This window comes from Anabrus simplex, chromosome 1 (assembly GCF_040414725.1).
Source record: "Anabrus simplex isolate iqAnaSimp1 chromosome 1, ASM4041472v1, whole genome shotgun sequence".
NCBI classification, from domain to species: domain Eukaryota; kingdom Metazoa; phylum Arthropoda; class Insecta; order Orthoptera; family Tettigoniidae; genus Anabrus; species Anabrus simplex.
The window spans coordinates 339,468,375-339,492,872 of record NC_090265.1 but is presented as its reverse complement, the minus strand read 5'-3'; the positions used below and the strand labels follow the sequence as shown (position 1 = coordinate 339,492,872).

At 38.4% G+C, this 24,498-nt stretch overlaps 1 protein-coding gene across 5 annotated transcripts in view; it reads left to right on the top strand.

The window, feature by feature from the left end:
- LOC136856766 (probable phospholipid-transporting ATPase IIB) overlaps positions 1-24,498 on the top strand; it is a 407,253-nt gene that overhangs the window by 253,131 nt on the left and 129,624 nt on the right. For all 5 annotated transcript variants that reach the window (XM_067134860.2, XM_067134861.2, XM_067134862.2 and 2 more), the window contains one exon: positions 14,999-15,169. In XM_067134860.2, the coding sequence (XP_066990961.2) occupies positions 14,999-15,169 (171 nt within the window). The remainder of the gene's footprint in view (positions 1-14,998; positions 15,170-24,498) is intronic.

The following is a 24,498-nucleotide window of genomic DNA, read 5'->3' as shown; positions in this document are numbered from 1 at the left end:
CTTGTAATTTATTTATTACTATATAGAGAATAACATCATCCACAAAAAGCCTTACCTCTGATTCCACTTCTTTACTTATATCATTTATATAGATAAGAAAACATAAAGGTCCGATAATACTGCCTTGAGGAATTCCCCTCTTAATTATTACAGGGTCAGATAAAGCTTCACCTGCTCTAATTCTCTGAGATCTATTTTCTAGAAATATAGCAACCCATTCAGTCACTCTGGCGTCTAGTCCAGTTTCACTCATTTTTGCCAGTAGTCTTCCGTGATCCACCCTATCAAATGCTTTAGACAAGTCAATCGCAATACAGTTCATTTGACCTCCTGAATCCAAGATATCTGCTATATCTTGCTGGAATCCTACAAGTTGAGCTTCAGTGGAATAACCTTTCCTAAAACCGAACTGCCTTCTATCGAACCAGTTATTAATTTCACAAACATGTCTAATATAATCAGAAAGAATGCCTTCCCAAAGCCTACATACAATGCATGTCAAACTTGCTGGTCTGTAATTTTCAGCTTTATGTCTATCACCCTTTCCTTTATACACAGGGGCTACTATAGCAACTCTCCATTCATCTGGTATAGCTCCTGAAACCAAACAATAATCAAATAAGTACTTCAGATATGGTACTATATCCCAACCCATTGTCTTTAGTATATCCCCAAAAATCTTATCAATTCCAGCCACTTTTCTAGTTTTCAACTTTTGTATCCTATTGTAAACGTCATTCTTACCCTATGTAAATTTTAATACTTCTTTAGCCTTAGTCTCCTCCTCTGTCTGAACATTATCCTTGTAACCAACAATCTTTACATACTGCTGACTGAATACTTCTGCCTTTTGAAGATCCTCACATACACACTCCCCTTGTTCATTAATTATTCCTGGAATGTCCTTCTTGGAACCTGTTTCTGCCTTAAAATACCTATACATACTCTTCCATTTTTCACTAAAATTTGTATGACTGCCAATTATGCTTGCCATCATGTTATCCTAAGCTGCCTTCTTTGCTAGATTCAATTTTCTAGTAAGTTCCTTCAATTTCTTTCCAGTCTGCACATCTTTCTTAGTCTATTTTCTGCACCTCTTTCTTAGTCTATTTCTCTATTATAATAAGGTGGGTCTTTACCATTCCTTACCACCCTTAAAGGTACAAACCTGTTTTCGCATTCCTCAACAATTGTTTTAAACCCATCCCAGAGATTGTTCACATTTTTATTTACCGTTTTCCACCGATCATAGTTACTTTTTAGAAACTGCCTCATGCCTGCTTTATCAGCCATATGATACTGCCTAATAGTCCTACTTTTAAGAACTTCCTTTCTATCACATTTATTTTTAACTACGGCAAAAACAGCCTCATGATTAATACCATCTATTACTTCAGTTTCTCTATAGAGCTCATCTGGTTTTATCAGCACCACATCCAGGATATTTTTCTCTCTGGTTGGTTCCATCACTTTCTGAATCAGCTGTCCTTCCCATATTAACTTATTTGCCATTTGTTGACCAGGCTTCCTGTCATTCGCATTTCCTTCCCAATTGACATCTGGTAAATTCAGATCTCCCGCTACAGTCACATTTCTTTCCATGTCGTTTCCTACATAGCTGATTATCTTATCAAATAATTCTGAATCTGGATTAGTGCTACCCTTTCCCAGTCTCTACACTTCAAATATATCAAGTTGCTTATTATCTTTGGAAATGAGCCTTACACCTAGAATTTCGTGTCTCTCATCTTCAAGTTTTTTTGTAGCTTACAAATTCTTCTTTCACCAGAATGAATACTCCCCCTCCCACCATTCCTATCCTATTAGGTTGGAGCTTGTGTGGACAGAAAACTGTGGAAAGAACTAGCAGGCTTGTGAGAGGGCTGCTCATGCCCTAACATGATCAGCATGCTATGAATAATTGCAGAACAATCAACAGAATACTGTTCATCCCTCTACTTATTGTTCATTGATTTTGAAAAGGCTTTTGACAGTATCATGAGAAGTAAGATGTGGAAAACCACAGAGATCTTTGGAATTCCAAATCAAATTGATGTATGAAAACTACACATGCCAGATTGAACACCAGGGTTATCTGACAGAGCCTATTGAAGTGAACATAGGCATGAAACAAGGATACCTGCTCTCAACCATCCCATTCCTTATAGACACTGTCATAAAGAGTGCAATGAACCATGTGAAATCTTGCGCAGCATCTCAAAGACTTGGATTTAGCCAATGACATACGCTTGCTGGTTCACAGCTGCAAGGATATTGAAATTAAACTTAAGTGTTGAGATGATCAAAGCACTAGGAGAGGTAGACAACAGTGGTTATACAGGGTACTAAATAGAATCTGGAAAGAGAATGTAATACCCAATGACTGGAAGCAAGGAGTCATCATCCCATTGTTGAAAAAAGGTGATAAAAAGAAATGCACCAACTACAGAGGTATAACACTGCTGTCACATGGTCTCAAAATCTACCAATCCATCCTTGAGGGCATGATTAGAAAATATGTTGAACCTACACTTGAGGAGGAACAACATGGATTTAGACCTCATAGATCAGCTATAGACCTCATTTTTGCCACCAGAATGCTCTATGAGAAGTATTGGGAGAAAGGTAAAAAAAACACTTATAACTGTTTTTCTGGACATCGAGAAAGCATATGACATGGGAATGTTTGGGACATAAGAAAGTGCCCGATGACATCATAGCACGAGTACAACGATTATATGATGAAACCAAGTGTTGTGTCCAGGTCCAAGATGGAAGGTCAGGTTGGTTTGAAACGAAGAGTGGAGTCCAGCAAGGAAGTTGTCTTTCACCACTTCTCTTCATAATCATAATGGATGAAGTTTTAAAAGCAGTTAAGAGAAAGGATCCAACAACTAATGCCCTGGTTTTTGCTGATGATGTAATGGTATGGGGTGAGACAGAAGCGGAAGTACAAACTAGACTAGATCTCTGGCATGAATCTTTTACAACCTTAGGTCTACAAATCAGCAAAACGAAGACAGTTGTCTTGGTGATGAGTAGAAACTGTTCATCTAAGAATTGAAGATGAGGAAATGGATATTACATAAAATCAGTTTCATGGTCCGTATCACACTTCAATAGATTCACAATTAAGTATTTATTATTTTCCACCTAGTCGATACAATGGTTAAAAGTGGTACATGTTTCGTATTTTATGAACATCTTCAGCCACATAACACTGTTTAGATGAAAAATATATAAAATTGACAAAGTAATGCTTAAGAGAAAGTGTCCTTAAAATTTTTATATATTTTTCATCTAAACAGTGTTATGTGGCTGAAGATGTTCATAAAATACGAAACATGTACCACTTTTAACCATTAAATTGCCTTAAGCAATCATTGTATCGACTAGGTGGAAAATAATAAATACCTAATTGTGAAATGGATATTGTCGACAACTTCCAGTATTTAGGTAATGTTCTGTCATCAGACAATACCATACATCAAGAGATTAGTAACAGAATACAGAAAGCTTCCTAATTCTATTACGCTGTACGTCAAATACTTTGGGATGAAGCATTTCCGTTAATTTCCAGGATTAGCTTGTACAAAATATATCTAGTACCTATATTGATGTATGGCCTGGAAGCAGCAACACGTACTGGACCAAAAAAGAGTCGTCTTCAGGCAACAGAAATGAAGTTTCTGCGTTCTTGTCTACAAAAACAAAAATGGATAAAATAAGGAACATGGATATCCGACAACAGCTTGGGTTGGAAAGAAGCTTGCTGGAGACTCTAGAAGTGAAGAGATTGCAATGGTATTGTCACATGAAAAGAATGAACCCTCACAGGACTCCTCGAACATACTTTGACCACAATGTTCCTGGGAAGAGACGAAGAGGAAGACCTCGTGATGTTTGAGAAAAACAGATAACGAAGGACCTTGAAATTAGAGATGAGAACTGGTGTCGCATATGTGAGGAGCATCTGTGGATGGATAGAACAAACTGGAGGAGGCTCGTACACAACCACACCCGGCTTGCTGGAGCAAAGAATTGATGATGATGATGATGACTACAGCAGAAAACATCTATGGCCAAAACTTGCCTAAAGAATTCTCTAATTAAGATACGGAGTTTCACAACCATGTGCTCAGTTTAAGGCAGCAGAACTCCCATATCCTCTCACAGATCAAGAATGCTGACCAAACCCCTGTGTATTTTGTCATGCCAAGGAACACTGCAGTTTCTGAGAAGGGAGCAGCAAGTATTCTAATTAAAATTACCGGCAACACAATGTTATGTTCTACGATGATGTTGGCCATTACTGCTGATGGCTGTAAATGACCTCCATACTTTAAATTTAAATGCAAAACTTTACCGAACAACATCACATTCCCAACTAGTACCCACATACGTACTCAGGTAAAAGGCTGGATGGATGAGAAAATGATGTGCGACTGGATACGTTCTGTTTTTCAGCGAAGACCTGGCACACTGCTCCGAAAGCAGATCATACAGAATACTTACAAATACAGAGGTGCCAACTATAACAGATTGTCCATAAAAGTGATTCTTCTCAAGGGCATGTCCTTGTTGTGCATGTTGTCTGTTATGTGCGTAGAAGTAGGTGGTAATTAAGTGCGCTACAGTTCTAATTATTCTAGTCACTGATACTAAAAGAAGTTACTGATTTTGTAAAATGAAGCGGATCAGTTGTCAGTGCATACTCATTGATAGGGGAAATAACAATGCTGCCAAATTTGTGAAGGACTAGCATAATATTTGAAGGACTTGCATTCTTCCATTGCTCATGTCAATTCATAAATGCGTGTGCACAAAAAGCAGCAACCCAATTACCAGTCAGTATAGATAACTTTTTCATTCAGTTATATTACTTTCTTGATAAGTGTTCTGAAAGGCAAAACACATTGAAAGTATATCAGACTGTTTGTGGCACAGAGGGTCAAAACATTTTGAAATAAGTTAGTACATGTTGGCTCTCACTTCTTCACTCTATTAATCAAGTTCTTGAGTAGTGGGAAGCTTTGACACTCGTGGTTTGTAGTGAGCCGAGATCATCAGTTTGAAACTGTGAAATCTTTCTTACAGGATCCATTATTTAACATCAAAAACATAATGGTCCGTATTGAAAAAAGATTTACATTCAAAAACAGATGTAAGGTTATCTACCTGTTCCATACTACTTACAATATGTTATCATTAAAATATCACATTTTATTATTCCATTTGGTGGGTACCAGTTTCAGTATTATATGCCATCGTCAGCCCAAGATTTAAGCAAGCAAGGACACTTAATAAAATACATATATATGTACATAGATAGCTAGCAATGGTAGTCGCGTTACATCATAAAACATTTGACCACATAATATCTCTAAAAACACATTAAAATTCTGGAATTCTAGATATAAGATAAGAGTTTTTTGTATGTACAATTCAGTATGTTCTTATCATCCAATAATGTTGATTAATGATTTCTATGTATAGAGCTACAAGTTATGTAAGATCTTCATTTTTTCTTTTTTACCGTCTATATAGTTAAATGACGATTATTCTATTGCTCATGAACACCATATAGAGTCCTTGAGAACATTCTGACCTGTAAGGTTAAATCCTACATACATAATTATCACATTTTAGAGTATTACTGTACAGTATAAAATAGAGAAGACCATTGTAAATTCAATGTAAATAAAAATAGTTCCTCTTGGAAAAACTCAGATAGCCATTGTAAACTGGTCAGATGTTTAGAGCAGGTGGACAGCTTGTTCTTAGTGTAATTGTTGTTGGAATCTTACTGATATGTCTTAACTTGATGAGTCATATAATAATAGAGGCTAAAATTTCAGTAATATCTTCAAATGTAGGTGGGTTGAGGCCGAAGGTTGACTTTTTTATGAAACACGATGTTTCCAATGTTCAAACGTAATCTTAGAGGATCTTAATTCAACCGGACCTAAAAGAAAATAATACCTGTGTAAGGATCAAGAAGGGTGTTAGGCGATTTTTTGAAAAGAAAGAACAGAATATATTCAAAAAGAAAACCACAAAAATCGCCTTCAAAACTAACAATAGAAACCTTGATACATTCCATAATTCTAGCCGGGTCAACTGCCCCAATCCTTTCGATAAATCAGGAGTGTACAGATTCCACTGTAATGATTGTTTCAGTGTCTACATAGGGCAAACTGGTAGATCTTTCAAAGTCGCATACAACGAACATATAAACGCCATTAAATACAAAAGATTTTCAGCAATAGGGCAGCATACGCATGAATATAAACATAACTTTTACGGCATTAACAACGATTTGGACATCGTTGAAATATTGAACAAGGGGCCTCTTTTAGATTTAACAGAGCAATTCTTCATTCTTTTGGACCAGTATTACAACCCAAATTTTAATCTTAATGAACTTACTGAAAAACCTACTATTTTACTTGATTTATTCATTTCAGTAATTGGCAAGCTTAAAATTCCAAAAGATCAACCAATACACAAAACAGTTCGCAACACGCTGGCATGTTATCCCTACCGGAATCCACGCCCTCCCGACCCCTACTCTCCTGTTCAGGTCTCCTCCCCTCCCCTTCCCCCTACAAGGCACGCCCCGTTTCCCCGTTGATGCATGCAGCTTGTTGTCTGACACATCGCTCGGCAGTGGTCCCCGCCGGTCCTGTTTTAACCTTTCGTTGATAGTGTGGTGCTTGAGGTGAGTTTCTGTTCTTTCTTTTCAAAAAATCGCCTAACACCCTTCTTGATCCATGTATGTTATCCTTACACAGGTATTATTTTCTTTTAGGTCAGGTTGAATTAAGATCCTCTAAGGTTACGTTTGAACATTGAAAACATTGTGTTTCATAAAAAAAGTCAACCTTCGGCCTCAACCCACCTACATTTGAAGATATTACTGAAATTTTAGCCTCTATTATTATATGACTCATCAAGTTAAGACATATCAGTAAGATTCCAACAACAATTACATTAAGAACAAGCTGTCCACCTGCTCTAAACATCTGGCCAGTTTACAATGGCTATCTGAGTTTTACCAAGAGGAACTATTTCTATTTACATTGAATGTACAATGGTCTTCTCTATTTTATACTGTACAGTAATACTCTAAAATGTGGTAATTATGTGTATAGGATTTAACCTTACAGGTCAGAACATTCTCAAGGACTCTTTATGCTGTTCAAGAGCAATAGAATAATCGTCATTTAACTATATAGATGGTAAAAAGAAAAAATGAAGATCTTACATAACTTGTAGCTCTATAGGAAGCGTGCACGTTACTAGTAACAGAGCGCTCTGGCGGAGTTTCGAGAATTAACACGGTGAGAGTGCGTTCCGCTGTAGTGAAGACTTGCATCATAGTTACAACAAAAAATATCGTTGCATCTTGTCGTCGAGATATGAAGTAGTGCTATGGAAGTTGTAATACAATATGGATTTGAGTACATACACTTCCAAAATAGTTGCAAGTCAACAGTGAATAAAGCGCAGAAACTAGTTGACAGTGGCTATGTATTACAGTTCTGCGTTCTTTATTATTGGTGGCAAGAAATTTGCTAGCACACAAGGTCGGTAGATGCAGAGTGGGTTGTTGACCCATATGCTCTGTACTCTGACCTGCCAACCGAGCAGAGGAAAGTTGACCACGGCTCTACCGTGGCTCTACGCCTCTGCATTCGGGAGACGGGCCTGGGGCACAGTGCCGGACTTCACGCCTGGTCCCACCCGTCGGCTGTCCTGAGAATGGTTTTCCGTGGTTTTCCATTCTCCTGCACTAAGGCGAATGCCGGGACAGTTCGTAGTATAGGCCACGGCCACCCACCCCCTCACCTTCTCCGCACATCTCCTTCACCGTAACAAATCTCCCGGCCTGAGAGACGGCGTCACCGTCTAAGAGGCCCGCCTACCCCTTCAGGGGAGGAATGAAAACGTTTAGTAGTAGTAGTAGCACACAAGCTACGTATACAATGTCGCTGATATACGGAAACAGATCTTTAGGAATATTTTTCAAGATTTTGAAAATTTTCACCCTCTGTATGCATCTTTCAACATGAATTCACACACTTGCTACACAATGAGTTTGTAACACTTCATCTTCTGTAAATCTTCCATTGTGAAGAAAAGGCGGCATAACAAGTAAAGAATGAGGTGACTGTTTTAATACCTGGGAATCCTTTGTCGGCTAATATAACGTCTCCACCACCCAAAAGATTTAGGAAGCCTGAATTGTTAACAATAAAAGTTTCACTAGTTCTTCCACCATAACAAAGGGAAACAAAAACAATAGTTCAGTTTGGGGCCACAAGCGCGAGGCAAAGTATTTTGCACGGATAGTTCGCTACGCCAGAAAATATAATTAGAAGTCCGTTTTTTGACTACGCCGAGAGCAATAAAAAATATTCGCGCAGCAGTAGACCCATGTACACCAAATATGACCCAAGGCAGCAAAGGTTATACCCAATTTCATTTCCATTAAAAAGAGTAAACTAACATCGTTATTACTTATATTTATAGACATTTTAGAAACAAAGAAAGAAAGTAAAATATTGAATGTTTTAAATGAAACACTTGTTAAATCCTTCAACTGTGCCTCACTTTTTATGCTCTGGTATCCATGAAATCCTCTGCATATATCCAGTGGGGTGTTGGGACCACAACTTTTATCTACCTTCTCCGAAATACTTGGAGGTACTGTGATTGAGTTGCACTGTGTGCCTACATCATTCCCACTAAAAACACAAGTGAATTCGAAAGGCTTTGCTTCAATCTCCAGTGCTGCTTGCACCGACTTATGTAGTTTTTTACACTCATTTATCACAATAAATTCATGAGTTTTCTGATTAGAAGACGTATGTCTATTTGAGCATTTCATTCGTTTACTCGCTCTTTCAAACCGGGATACATCACATTCTCTTTTCAGCTTCTTATAGCTCTCATGAAACACAGATAGTATATATGATGGATGATATTCAATATTATTTGGCTTTCCTCCAACAAAATGTTCACTGCAAATGATGGAACATTTGGTGGGTTCCCATGGAGTTCCATCTGCACTGAAATGCAGGAAAACCTTTTTTATTATTATTTTTTAAATTATTATTTTTTTTTTCTAGGGGCTTTACGTCGCACCGACACAGATTGGTCTTATGGCGACGATGGGATAGGAAAGGCCTAGGAGTTGGAAGGAAGTGGCCGTGGCCTTAATTAAGGTACAGCCCCAGCATTTGCCTGGTGTGAAAATGGGAAACCACGGAAAACCATCTTCAGGGCTGCCGATAGTGGGATTCGAACTTACTATCTCCCGGATGCAAGCTCACAGCCACGCGCCTCTACGTGCACGGCATTATTATTATTATTATTATTATTATTATTATTATTATTATTATTATTATTATTATTATTATTATTATATAATTCGCTGGGGCCATCAAGGACCACGTTAAGTCTTGTTGCATTTGACACTGAACTTGGCCTTCTTTAGAGCCCAAATTTCCCTGGTGCTCCTCTGTCCAAGGGGCACCGTGTCTTCTCTTTGGTTGCTCGTCTCGGTTTAGCCCGTTCGTCAATATTTTCTTGCGCAAGAGATCTCTGTTAAAGGTGTCTTCAGCTGAGATATGTAGCATTTGCAGGTCTTCTTTGGTATTTCTAAACCAGGGAATTATGGTTTTGGGGTTTGAATCAAAAAAGTGAAAGATTTCTTTAGTTAACTTTCTTCCGTCCATTCTTTTCAGATGACCGTAAAATCGTGCCCGTCTTTTCCTGATTGTGTCGGTAATTTTCTCTATTTTGCTGTAGACTTCCTTGTTGGATCTCTTTTGATGGATTCCATTTCTGTACTTTGATCCCAAGATTCCTCTCACAATTTTGCGTTCTCTTTTCTCCAGTTCTTCAAGGAGTCCTTTGTTGGCATTTAGAGACAGGGTTTCGGCTGCATATAGAACTACTGGCTTCAGAACTGTTTCATAGTGACGTATCTTGGTGTTTTGGGAAAGGCATTTTTTGTTGTAGATTGTGCGTGATGTTTGGTAGGCTATTTCCAGTTTGCGTACTCGCTCCTGAAGTGCTTCTTTGTCCAGTCCATTTTTCATGATGATCTCACCCAGGTATTTGAATTTGTCTACTCGGGTGATGTCCCTGTATTTTGTATGGAGTTTTGGGGGAGCCTCTTTGATGTTAGTCATTACTTCTGTTTTCTCAAACAATATCTGCAAACCAGTTTGTTTGGCAATTTCCTTTAAAATTTCAACTTGAGCTCTAGCGGTTTTTATGTCGTTTGAGAGAACAGCAATATCATCGGCAAATGCTAAGCAGTCTGTTGCGATTCCCTTGGATTTGGTTCCTATTCTCAATGGACTGTAGTTGGTTTCCTGTAATCTCACCTGCCAGGTTCTGATGATCTTTTCAAGCACACAGTTGAAAAGTATCGGGGATAGCCCATCACCTTGTCGGGCTTCTGTTTTGATGTCAAAGGAATGCGAGAGACATCCGTGGAACTTCACCTTGGATTTTGTATCGGTCAGAGTGGCTCTAATTAATGCCAGCAGTTTCAAATCAACTCCAAATTCATTTAAGATGTTTAGCAGGACTTCCCGGTCAATGGAGTCATACGCTTTCTTAAAGTCCACAAAGACAGACACATACTGCTTGGACCTTAGTGTACAATATCTGATGATCGTTTTGAGATTTTGGATCTATTCAGCTGTTGAACGACCTTTTCTGAACCCTCCTTTGGTATTCACCTATTTGATGTTCGACTTGTGCTTCCAAACGCTCCAGGATGGCAGGTGATGGAATTTTGTAAGTCACGGGTAGCAAAGATATTCCTCTGTAGTTGTGGATGATCTTCATGCTGCCTTTTTTGTGTAACGGATGGATCAAAGCTATTTTCCAATCTTCGGGTAGGGTCTCCTTGTTCCAAATTTCTTCTGTTTGCTTTTGCAAGATATCAAGTGATTCCTCTGGGGCATATTTCCATAGTTCTGCTACTACTGAGTCTTCCCCCGGCACTTTGTTATTTTTGAGACGGGCAATGTGGCGCTTGATTTCATCTCTGTCGGGTGGTCTGGAATCTGGGTACCTGAGTAAGGGTTCCTTGGTCTCAATGGCGCTTTGCGGTTTAGAGCAATTAAGTAAATTCTTGAAGTAATCTGCCAGAATGCTGCAATTGTCTTCATTTGACGTCGCCAGTGTGCCGTCCTTTCGCTCAAAGCATAGAGATGGTGGTTTATAGCCAGTGAGTTTGCGATTGAAGGCTCTGTAGTACTCTCTGTTTTCATTCTTCCTAAAGTTTTGTTCTATCTTTTCAATGAGAGATTTTTCGTATTTACGTTTCTCAGTTCTGAACACCCTAGCTGCTTGGGCACGTTGGGTTTTGTAGGTATCGGAATCATTTTCTGATTTCGTAGAGTAGTACTGTTTCCACGCATTGAGTCTTTCTTGGAGGACTAATTCGCAGGTACTATTCCACCAGGCATGCTTTTTGCTTCTCTTGATTTCTGCAACGTCTTTGGCGGCCTCAACAAGGGGACTTTTGGCATTGTTAAAGTCACAGTCATTTGGTCTAGCCTTCTCCTGGAACTCCTCTACCCTTTGGCGAAGTTTATCATTGTCGAAGTGTGTGATCTGTTTGGTTGTCTTCCTTGTGTTTGCGGGAATTGGTTTGAATTTGATAAGAGATATATAATGATCTGAGGCCACATTGATGCCTTTCTTTACCTTAACATTCATAATCTCAGGGCTGTTTCTCCTGGAGATTGCAACATGATCAATTTGGAACTCTCCGAGAGCTTGTGGTCGGGAGAACGCCAAGTCATTTGCTTTCTGGGTAGATGGCAAAAGTGGGTCGACATGACCTGCAGGTTGTGATTTTCGCAAATGGACACCAGTCTTTTGCTGTTGGGATTGCTTCTTTTGTGAGCAGGGTAATTTCCTATAACTTTCTTGTACTTCTGTTCACGACCTAGTTGGGCATTGAAGTCACCCAAAAGAAGCTTGACATGGTGTTTGGGGATTTTGTTTAATTTTTCATCCAGTAGGTCCCAGAAATTATCAACTTCATCTGGATCAGACTTGTTCTTATCGTTTGTAGGAGCATGTGCGTTAACTAGGGCGTAGGTTTTGTTTGCGCATTTAATTGTGAGTATAGACAATCTGTCATTCACAGGTTCGAAATTTGCAACCGATTTAAGGATCTTGGTTCTAACAGCAAACGCGGTTCCAAGCATCACAGCTCCATTGAGGATTCCTCTTTGCGCTTTGCTCTTGAAAAATCGGTAGCCTTCGGATTAAAAAATCTCTTCATCTCGGTACCTTGTTTCCTGTAGGGCCATTATGGATACCTGATTTTCGTGAAGAGCTTTGGTGAGGGTTTTCAGCTTGCCAGTTTCTGTAAGTGAATTTATGTTGAAAGTTGCTAGAAAGGTTTTAGATTTTGGCCTGAGTTTTTGACTCTTCGGGGTACACCGAGACGCTCCGACTCGTCTCTTGCATGATGTTGAATCTCCCCCAGAATCTGATTGAGACTCGTGCACCGTGGCGTTCACGACGAGGGATTTATCCGAAGATTTACCCCCTGGGGTATGTTTCTTGAAATGTTGTGCCATCATGCTTTTTTGACTTGACTTTGCTTTGGACGGGTACCCATCCTTTAAAACTAGGGTTGTTAGCCCTAGAGGTTGCCTCAAGATGTTTTCTGGCTTCTGGTCATTTACCAGTCTTCACCGTAACCCTGGCAAGGGACCAGTTTTTTTTTTTTCACGGTGGTATTTTATTTCCCTACTACCCTCTGACTCTGCTGGCGGCAGAGCCAGCGAGCTTCCCCAATTCCAATGGGACGCGCCCGATGGAGGTAACCGGTAAATCCCCACCCGGGATTATTATTATTATTATTATTATTATTATTATTATAATTATTATTATAAATATTCGGCGTAGTCAAGACTCGTGCACATGGAAGGACATGAATGTAAACATACGAACCTGCTGCAATGCATACTTGAAATGAAATGTACTATTTCAAAGTGTACTTAAATGAATGTGATCTTGACTTGGCATACCTGGTATGTTTGAAATGTGTGATTTACGTCACTAATGAAATAAGGTAGTGTACTTACTTTATTCTTCCCACAGCCGAAATCCACTTCCTGCGTCTGTCCGATTCCGATGGACCACCAGGAAATGTGTGAAATGTAATTCCTTTTCCATGCGTGTTTCTTTGTGTGTTGTGGCAGTTCACTGCACAACAGCATCTATTTAACTTAGGCATTTTTATACACTGCTACTACCACAGTTTCACACCCACAGTTACACAGCCTGGATTGACCGCTCAAGACAAGATCACCAAAACGTTACCGATTTCTTCCACTAGAGGCGCTAAGAGCGGCCATACACGCTCCCTATACATAGAAATCATTAATCAACATTATTGGGTGATAAGAACATACTGAATTGTACATACAAAAAACTCTTATCTTAAATCTAGAAGTCCAGAATTTTAATGTGTTTTTAGAGATATTGTGTGGTCAAATGTTTTATGATGTAATGCGACTACCATTGCTAGCTATCTGTGTACATATATATATATATATATATATATATGTATTTTATTAAGTGTCCTTGCTTGCTTAAATCTTGGGCTGATAATGGCATTATATAATGCCAAAACCGGTACCCACCAAATGGAATAATAAAATGTGATATTTTAATGATAACACATTGTAAGTAGTATTGAACAAGTGGATAACTTTACCTCTGTTTTTGAATGTACAGGATCCACACACAAAACTGTTTCACTATTTTCTTCAGAATACACCTTCTGTCTTTAACTCGGTGAATTTATTTCTGCAACAAAATGCTCCCTCCGTACATCTTCTTAGGAGGAAAATTAATAGTCTTCTAATTGACCTATTGGTCAGATTTGTTCAGCCATGTTCTACTCAGTCAAAATCTACTTCCTTTTTGAGTTCTCCATGCAAGAAGAGGAATATTAGAAAGGTGATGAGGACATTGCAATAGGAGCAAAAACCAGGGCATACTTGAAAGAGAACGACTGTGATGAACAGATGTTTTATAATTCTGTAATGGAGTTTTATATGGCAGCTTGCAGTTTCTTCTCAGGAAATTTCCCCTTGATATTGAATTTCTTCAGCATGCCAAAGTCATAGAATCTCTCTTACAATGAAGATTTCCTATTCATCTCTTGAATATTTTTTTCAGAAATTTCCAAGTTTTGTCAAGGAAAGTGAATTTAACAAACTTGAAGAGGACTTAACATTTTATCCATACTATACATGGAGCTTATGTTGATATAAACAGGGGCGATATTGCAGAGCTTAAAAATGAAAGTGGACATATGAAGTAGCCTATAAAACCTTAAGTTATGTTGTATTTTTAGTATTAAGTGTGCCTCACAGTCACTTCCCTATAGAAAGAATTGTCAGTGGTGTTGGAGAATTTAGGCCTGCATTAAGCATGTCTAAACCAGGATCACTAATGTTTCAGAAGACAAAAATATCATCAGAGGGGAAAATATGCTTAAAGTAAACCTACACTGTACACGCACCTTTACATTGCGCTTTCACAATCTCTTATGCCAGGTCACGGAATTCCCTCCCTGCCAACATTAAAGATGACTTCCCTTAAGAAATCTAAGGTGAATTGCTGAAGGTACTTGTTTCATTCATTAAACTGACTTGTGGGATGACTGAGGTGTGAATGTGTGAACGATTGGTCAATTATTGTTGTTCTTAGATTATAAGTATGTATTAAAATTAGTTTGAGTTATTGTAAATGGTCAAATGTTATGGTGTTTAGATTATAGTTACATGTTTTTTCTGATTGTTGTTGTTCCTACTACTACCAGTTGGTGTGTAATTTAATTTTGTAGCATTTTAATCAAATTATGAAACCGTGGTTATGCATAACCAATAAAGATTATATCTATCAAACTAAAAGCTATAATTTCTGTTTCTCTTAATAGTCACGTTACAATGCAGCCCGCATGAGTGTTTCTGATAGAGTTGCAAGAGTAACAGCTGTGATAGAATCATTGGAACGGGAAATGGAGCTCTTGTGTGTAACAGGAGTAGAAGATAGACTACAGGACAGAGTTAGACCTACATTGGAACTACTACGAAATGCTGGCATTAAGGTAAGTATTAGCCAGTGCTAATAAGAATAGTAATCAAGATCACATGCTACAGTATTGTAACAATTAAAATCGCAGTATGTTTGATTGGATTCTGGGTGTGTGTTATTTAACTATGACAGCAAGGATTCAAACAGTTATAAAGCAAAATCCACATACAATAGCTACAGATCAAGTTTTGTCCAACATACCAGTATTCAACCACAAAAAAGTAAGAATCATCTACTTACAACAATATTAAAGAGGATATTTAGAAGGTTGCCATTTTCCCTTCCTAGATCCAAAGCTATCAACTGGCACAGTGAGCACAATTACAAAATTAGTCATCTTCCTATCTGTTTAGCTAAGAATCCTGCTCCTAAATTTCTCCTCTTTTACCGGCTTCTTATATCCGTAACTCGTACCATCTCAATTTATTTTCCAATACATCCACTTGGTATATACATATTTGTCCTATACGGCTGTCCTCAGTTATAATCCTATTTTCTGTTCATTTCAACTTCCTTATCTGTATTACTTTCTTCCTTAATTACTCCATATGTCTGCGAGTGCTAATCCTGAAACCTGGACACACTTTTCGTTGAGGAAAAATTCAAAGCTGTTCAAGTATATAACTTTTGGCCTCGGAAAATATCGAAATATGGATGCAATTTTAATGATGGTGCAGACCTTCATTTCGGGATAATCGGTGGCTAAACGATAAGTCGTATCACAAAACAGATAGCACAATCGGTGCTCAGTTTGCAGAGATCTACCACTTTGATCCTGTACTTCTCGATTATATTCAAGCCTCTCCAACTCGATTGTGACTGGCATTAGGAAAATGGACCTGTCTTTATAATGAAAACTTTCGATTTCTACTGTGAATAGCTGTTGGCAAGTGAGCCTGTTGTTATAGTAGAAAACACGATTGTAATTGGCAGTAGAATATGTGGCCTGCCATTATCAACAAAACTTCCCCAATGCCTACTTTACATCGGAAAACTAATGTATGGCGTCCTCCCAGTCTTGTTTCTCAGATATCGCAAAGAGACCTGCAATTCAATATAATCTTACTCACTGGCTTTACAGTAAATTACGGAGAAATCCGTATACAATGTAGAATACCGCAGCAACGCATGCGTACATTTGTTAGTACTTAATATGTTCAGTATCATTGTTACAATTTTAAGGTCTGTACATTTTATTTTTCAACTGAAGATGTCCTGATAAAGGATGAAACATGTATGGAATTTTAATGCTGTCTTAATAAGGACAGGCAGTTTATATTGTTTTGTAAAGGTGAAGTGTATGGTTAAGAACTGCACAAGTAGTTACTTAAGACAATACAGGATTTATGATGAAGTTTATTTCATGTAATGGTATTGTTTCACGGAAAATATAACTGAAAAGCAGACCAACAAAGAAGTTAAAACCGTGGCAGGAGCAGAAATATTCATAGAAGAAGTTACATCTGTTATACAGTTTTGCTGCCCCGAAAACGTGTGTAGCAGTGATCGGAGTGGGTTCAGCCTGGAGATGTGTACGGGAAAAGACATTGTCTTTAAAAGGGGAAAATCAGTTACCACTGCAGTGCAATCTGTGGTGTCCACTACACACAGTTACAACATAATGCTGAGAGTTACCACAAGTGGTGAACTTATGGGACCTTTATGCATCACCTTAAGAGAGTCAGTTAATCAGTCAATCAATCAGTCAATACTGATCTGCATTTAGGGCAGTCATCCAGATGGCAGATTCCCTAGATTCCTAGACTTTTCTTAAATGATTTCAAAGAAATTGGAAGTTTATTGAACATCTCCCTTGGTAAGTTATACCAATCCCTAACTCCCCTTCCTATAAACGAATATTTGCCCCAGTTTGTCCTCTTGAATTTCAACTTTATCTGCATATTGTGATCTTTCTTGCTTTTAAAGACACCGCTCAAACTTATTCGTCTACTAATGTCATTCGACGCCATCTCTCCGCTGACAGCTCGGAACATACCACTTAATACCAGTGTAGTTTGTCCCTAATCAGTAAATTTATAATACCAGTGTACTATATTATAATATATATTATATTATGTACTAAATTATAATATTATATTACTATATCATAATACTATATCACTGTATTTATAATACCAATATACTCTATTGGTATTATAAATTTACTCATTGGGGACAAATATTTCAGTTTCCCTATGGGAATCAACATCTATATCAACATACCACGTAGTCAAGCAGTTCTTCTTCTTTCTCCCAAGTCTTCCCAGCCCAAACTTTCCAACATTTTTGTAACGCTACTCTTTTGTTGGAAATCACCCAGAACAAATTGAGCTGCTTTTCTTTGGATTTTTTCCATTTCCTGAATCAAGTAATTCTGGTGAGGGTCCCATACACTGGAACCATACTCGAATGGTATGTGTCATAAGACGGTGAAAAAGAACATGTTTTAAAATGAAAATACCGTAATGTTGGTTGCACTAAATCTGGAAGAATGGAATCTATACAAGTGAACAAATGGTTTAATGGCGTATTCAAGCAAAATTCACTGTCCGGTAAAGTTGCATTCATTCTGTATTCCTTTTCTAGACATACATCTACACAAAATTAAGGTACCGTATACCTGATGATGATCCCTCCTGGTGCAACAACTTACTGTCAACCACTAGATGTCTACGGGTGTAGAGTATGGAAAGGCTTTGTACGTAGATTATCTGACACTGTTCAATTATTGAATTTGGATATCGTTTTGGCACAGAGGAACACCACAAAATACATTTCATTTTGGATCCGTATTGACAATTACATTACATTATTTGAAAAATTAGTATACCTGTTCCACCTAGTCAGTACATACACGTTAATTTACAATTCAAAATAGTAAAAACATTATAGTAGAACAACAGTACATGTTTCGGCCACATTAGGCCATCCTCAGCTGTCTAGAAATAAATTACATACATTATCATTATAGACTGTTATGCCTTTTAGCGTTCAGTCTGCAAGCCTCTGTGAATTTACTAAATGTCGCCACAATCCTCTACAGTATTTGCAACTAGTGCTTTGGCCTCATTTAGTTCTATACCTCTTATCTTTAAATCATTAGAAACTGTCTAACCATCATCATCTGGTAACCTATCCTCCTCCATTCGTCTCACATGACCCCACCACCGAAGCTGGTTTATGCGTACAGCTTCCTCCATCAAGCCCATTCCTAAATTAACCTTTATCTCCTCATTCTGAGTACCCTCCTGCCATTGTTCCCACCTGTTTTTACCAGCAGTCCTTCTTGCTACTTTCATGTGTGTTACTTCTAACTTATGAATAAGATATCCTGAGTCCACCCAGCTTTCGCTTCCATAAAGCAAAGTTGGTCTGAAAACAGATCGATGTAAAGATAGTTTTGTCTGAGAGCTGACTTCCTTCTTACAAAATACTGTTGATTGCAACTGCAAGCTCACTGCATTAGATATATTACACCTTGATTCAATCTCTATACTATACTATACTATACTATACTATACTATATTACCATCCTGGGAGAACACACAACCTAAATACTTGAAATTATTGACCTGTTCTGACATTCAATTCTGTTGAATTTCTTACCTACTGACATCAATTTAGTTTTTGAAAGGCTAATTTTCATACTATACTCATTGCACCCATTTTCAAGTTCAAAGATATTAGACTGCAGGCTTTCAGCACAATCTGCCATTTAGACCAAGTCACCAGCATAGGTCAGACTGCTTATTACATTTCCACCTAACTGAATCCCTCCCTGCCATTTTATACCTTTCAGCAGATGACCCATATAAACTACAAACAGCAAAGGTGAAAGATTACAGCTTTGTCTAACCCCTGTAAATACCCTGAACCAAGAACTCATTCTACCATCAATTCTCACGGAATCCCAATTGTCAACATAAATGCCTTTGATTGACTTCAATAATCTACCTTTAATTCCATAGTCCCCCAGTATGGCGAACATCCTTTCCCTCGGTACCCTGTCATATGCTTTCTCTAGATCTACGAAACATAAACACAACTGCCTATTCCTCTCGCATTTTTCAATTACCTGGCACATACTAAAATCTGATCCTGACAGCTTCTCTGTGGTCTGAAACCACACTGGTTTTCTTCCAACTTCCTCTTAACGACTGATCACACTCTCCCTTCCAAGATGCCAGTGAATACTAAGACTAGTTGCCTGGTATACTAATCAATGAGATACCTCGATAGTTGTTGCAATACTTCCTGTTCCCTTGCTTATAGATAGGTGCTATTACTGCTCTTGTCCAATCTGAAGCTACCTTACCAACACTCCATGCTAATATTACTACTCTATGAAGCGATTTCATCCCTGCCTTCCCACTATACTTCACAAATTCAGGTCTGATTTGATCTATTCCTGCTCCTTTATGACTGTGGACTTTACTTACCGTCCTTTCCACTTTTTCAAGCTTAATTTCACCAACATCATTTCCCTCCTCCCCATGAGCTTGGCTGTTCGCAACACCATCAGGAAGATTTCCTTTTACGTTGAGATAATGTTCAAAATATTCCCTCCACCTCTCCAGTGATTCCCTGGGATCTATTATGAGTTCACCTGAATTACTAAAAACACTGTTCATTTCCTTTTTCTCCCTTAAGATTTTTTTATTACTGTCCAGAAAGGTTTTGCTGCTGCTTGACCTAGCCTTTCAGGGTTATTACCAAAATCTTCCCATGACTTCTTTTTGGATTCTACAACTATTTGTTTCGCTCTGTTTCTTTCATCTGTGTACAAATCCGGGTCTGCTTCGGTCTTTGTTTGGAGCCTTTTTTTATAAGCCTTCTTTTTACGTTTACAAGCTGCTCTCACTTTGTCATTCCACCGAGATGTTTGCCTTTTCCCATCTTTACACACAGTCTTTCCTAGGCATTCCCTTGCCATTTCTACTACAGCATCCCTATATCCGGAACCTGCTTACTGTCTACTGTATGAAACTTCTCACTAATCATATCCATGTACTTTTGTCTAATTTCCTCATCCTGGAGATATTCTACCCTTATTCGTTTCCAGACAGATTTTACTCTCTCTACCCTAGAAAGAACTGTAACTTAAAATTAATGTACTGAAAGTTGCAAACATTAGTAAACATTCATATGATATACATTTAAAATAAAACAGGTGAATGCTGAAACATCATTAGATAAAAGAGTCATCTGATGTACACTAGTATGACGAAGTCAGAATGAGTCTGACATTGAACAGTTTTACGTAATAAATAATGTAAGTGAAAGATTGTTCTGTTCCTTAAAATTTGTTTCATGTAAAAATATTAACAGTTAATTCATTAAAATTGTTGCTCCACTTCATATAAAAACTTCTAAAATGGTAGAGTTCGCAAATGTAGTTCAAATTCATTTTAATGCCAGCCAGATGGTCGAGTGGAAATGAACTGCTGTCAGGTCATGTTGCGCGATATAAAATCTAGAATGAAAACAAAAAATACTAAGATGGTTATAAAACAAGGAAAGAAATATGTAGGGAAAGGAGGACCCTGTAGACAAAAATATAGAAAAAACGGATAAAGCTCACTTTCACCAGCTCTCTGTTTGTGTCATATCATGTCTGTATGCTGGCTAAGTTGACACTTAAGTCGGTAGCACATTCGTCCTTGTGTGAATATGAGCAATGTTATCGGCAGAGGGGAGGGGGAATGTAAACAAAGGGAGCAAGGTATAGGATGCGTATATGGGGCCGATGTGTAATATGGTGATGGCAATAAACTGAACTTACTATAAAAAATTATTATTTCATTAACATTAACTTTCTCCAAAATTTCATTGTGAATTAAGGCTGCATTAAATCTTTGATCCAAGTGAATATGGATATCTTCCCAGATATAAGTTAAAGTTATTTCTAGACAGCTGATAGAAAGATGGCCTAATGTAGCCAAAACATGTACTGTTGTTCTGAAATCTGAAATATCTTTATTTTTTCCTCCTGACCTACAGTATTGATACCTTATTGAACTATTGAAGGAGAAAAATAATAATGCCCAACCTAGGTAGCTAAGCTGACATACACATGTAATAATTCTCGTAAATAAATAGAACTTACATACTACGGCAATAAATGAAAACAAGGGAAAAAGGCAAAATAATATAAATAATAATAATAGAATGGCAATAGGGCAGGATAAGACATTATGGCAATATGATAATAGAAGCTAAGATAATAACAATTTGCTGTGTAGAGTACGATGTGTGTTGTCAGACGGCATCTGCACTTTAAACAAAGTGTGTACCACTTCCGGCCAAGTTTGTAATTCAGCGCAATCTTTCTTGAACACTGACCTCTCTGTTTCCCTACTTAATTTGCAAAACCTGGCTTCGTGTTACATCCACTGTAGTGCCGGTGTGCAATTTTTCTCCTTACATTTCATTACTATTGACCACTGTTAAACTCTATTATCTCGCTTCACTTTTATAATTCCCGACAACTCTCCACATTAAATGAAAACCATATTCACACACAGTTAACTTAGACCATCAGCTCATATACCACCCATCTCCACATATTAACTTTATCACGCAACCTCAAGGTTATTACAAAATTACCACACATGCCCTCGCAACTTTGAATCACAATCATCCTGCAACCACTTGTATTCTTACCATTAGCTTTACTCTTATCCCTATCCAATTTACAATCACTCTCTTCCTTGTTCACTAACCAAAAACCCGCGTCATCTTGATTACAGTCTTCCAATACCATCTAATGTCAGAGCTTAATATACACACTGTACCGCCTACAACTTTAACTACTTAATCACTCTTGTCACAGTTACGAATAACACACACACTCCACTATACTCATGTGTTAAACATTTTACTTACTACTGCTGATTGATTTTTTTGCTTCTTGTCACTATGCCTTCGTCCAATTTGTCCTTTTTACCCCATATCTCTCTTAGGCTCAAGCTTCTCCTTTTCGCTAAGGCACTTCTTGCTTCATCTTCCTACCTCCCAGCCGTATTTTCACTTAGTTTATAAGCACTTGTTACATCTTGTGCTTCTGCCCCAACAATCACTCCCTGTATCTTCCTTTCTTGTCTCACACTGTCCTCCGTCCTTAGCTCCTTAATTAATGCCCTGGTCTCCCTGGTCTCCTTCCTTAACTCCCTCGTCATCTCAGTTACTGCTTCCCTGGCTCCTTCTACGATCGATTTGACGATAGCATTCACGCCTTCCTCTATTCTGCTGATTTCTTCTTGCCGCAAGCTCTGTTCCAATGCCCTATTTTCTTTGTTTTTTCTTTGACCCCCTGCCCGTCTTCACCGACTCTACTGTCTCTAACTTGCCTTACTTCCACTCTCTTCCCCATAACCACTTCATTTTTCATATTCTCTTCCATTTTTCGTAATTTCATCGCTGTCCAAAATTTGATCCATTGTCCATTGGTTACCACTAGTTGTTGACCCTTCATGTAGGCTCTTAACCCTTGCATTTTGGCCCTGACTAAATGTTTCTTCTGAGTGATCATATTCTTAACTCCTTCTCTTCCCATATCTCTTTTAATCCAAATTTTAGTGTTCCTCTCATCACTACTTCCGCCATCAGGATGGAAAACAGCTTCACTTTTATCGGCCTTATACCGTTTTTTCCCTATCCTTTCCACATCATAAATATCTACTTCACTGAAGTTAATTTTCATCATTTTCTGGATGACTTCCACAACTGTGTAGGTTGTCAGCACTTTGTCCTCACCTTTTTCCTCTGTCACACCATATATAAATAAGCATTTCTTCCTGCGTTCTTGGCTACTGTCTTCTATTTCTGCCTTCGGCTTCATCACCTCTTCCTCCATCTCCCTTATTTTTGCCTTGAGTGATATAATTTCTCTCTCGCTGGTTTCCACGTTGTTCATTGTTTCGTCTGTTTTTCCCTGTATCCAACGCGTCATATGTTCAAATTCTTTCACTTGTTCCTTCAGCATATTTTTAATCTGCTCAAACGGACATACTTCTTCCACAACTTCTTTAACCACTCTTCTTATGACCTCCACACCCCCTATAGCTAGCAGTATCATAATCACCGCTGCCAGCAGTAACATCTCGCCCATCATTCTTGTTTCCACTTTACCTCCTTCATTCCTGGCTGTTTCCTTCTTGCATCTCCCCTGCCATCTTCCAATAACTACCCGATATTGATCCACACAAATCATCTTCTTTCCTGCCGTCTTACTTTTCCACTCACCGGTCACACTCCACACCGCCTCTACCGGCACCTCAACTCAGTACGTCTGTCCCCGATCGCTAACTGGGTTGGACTGATACTGTTGTTCTAATATGTTTTTATCATTTTGAATTGTAAATAAACTTGTATGTATTGACTGGGTGGAATATTAGGAACACAATCTTGAAAACTCAGTCTCTGACATACCACCGTCATCTCCTCGTTTTCGTCCCATGTGGCAGTATGCCTGGTATCGAAGCCAGTACTTGTCCAAAAATCCAAGAGCCTTTGAACATCCTGTGCAATATTGTTTTGACAGCGGTGACTTAATGTTCCATTTGCTCTTATCCTCGTTTCATTAGGTGTGGTTCGTGTAGAACCACTTTGTGCTTTTAACATTTCTACCACGAGTATCATTGTTGCAGAAACTATAAGGAGTAACTTGCTTTCTTGTGTAACGTCCCAAGTTATACTGATTAACTTTTATTTTTACCATAATTTTATTGTTGCCTTTATTGGCCTACAATTATTGCAGGAATTCAATTATTTCTCTTAATACCACTAAATCATCTTTGCGACATGCTACGCAATAACTACCGGGATAAGAGAGATCAGAGGCGCAGTCGCGCTACAAGTTAATCCAGCACGCACCGCAGTCCTGGGTAACCAAGCGTGCCAATTCAAGTATATAAATTTTAACACTTTCTGTAGTTCGCATAAGTTAATTTCTGAAATAAATTTTCTGGCCGTTGTGTTACTCCTGGCTCATTTAACGTGTGTGCAAAATTTATGTAAGATACACGATTCTCTGGTATGTGATTTTCCCTCGTTAGAAAATTTTTGACATGCCTTAACCTTTCCATTACACTATGGACACAATTACTCCAGTGCTACCGGGCGAGTTGGCCATGCGCGTAGAGGTACGCGGATGTGAGGTTGCATCCGGGAGATAGTAGGTTCGAATCCCACTGTCGGCAGCCCTGAAGATGGTTTTCCGTGGTTTCCAATTTTCACACCAGGCAAATGATGGGGCTGTACCTTAATTAAGGCCATGGCCGCTTCCTTCCAACTCCTAGGCCTTTCCTATACCATCGTCACCATAAGACCTATCTGTGTCGG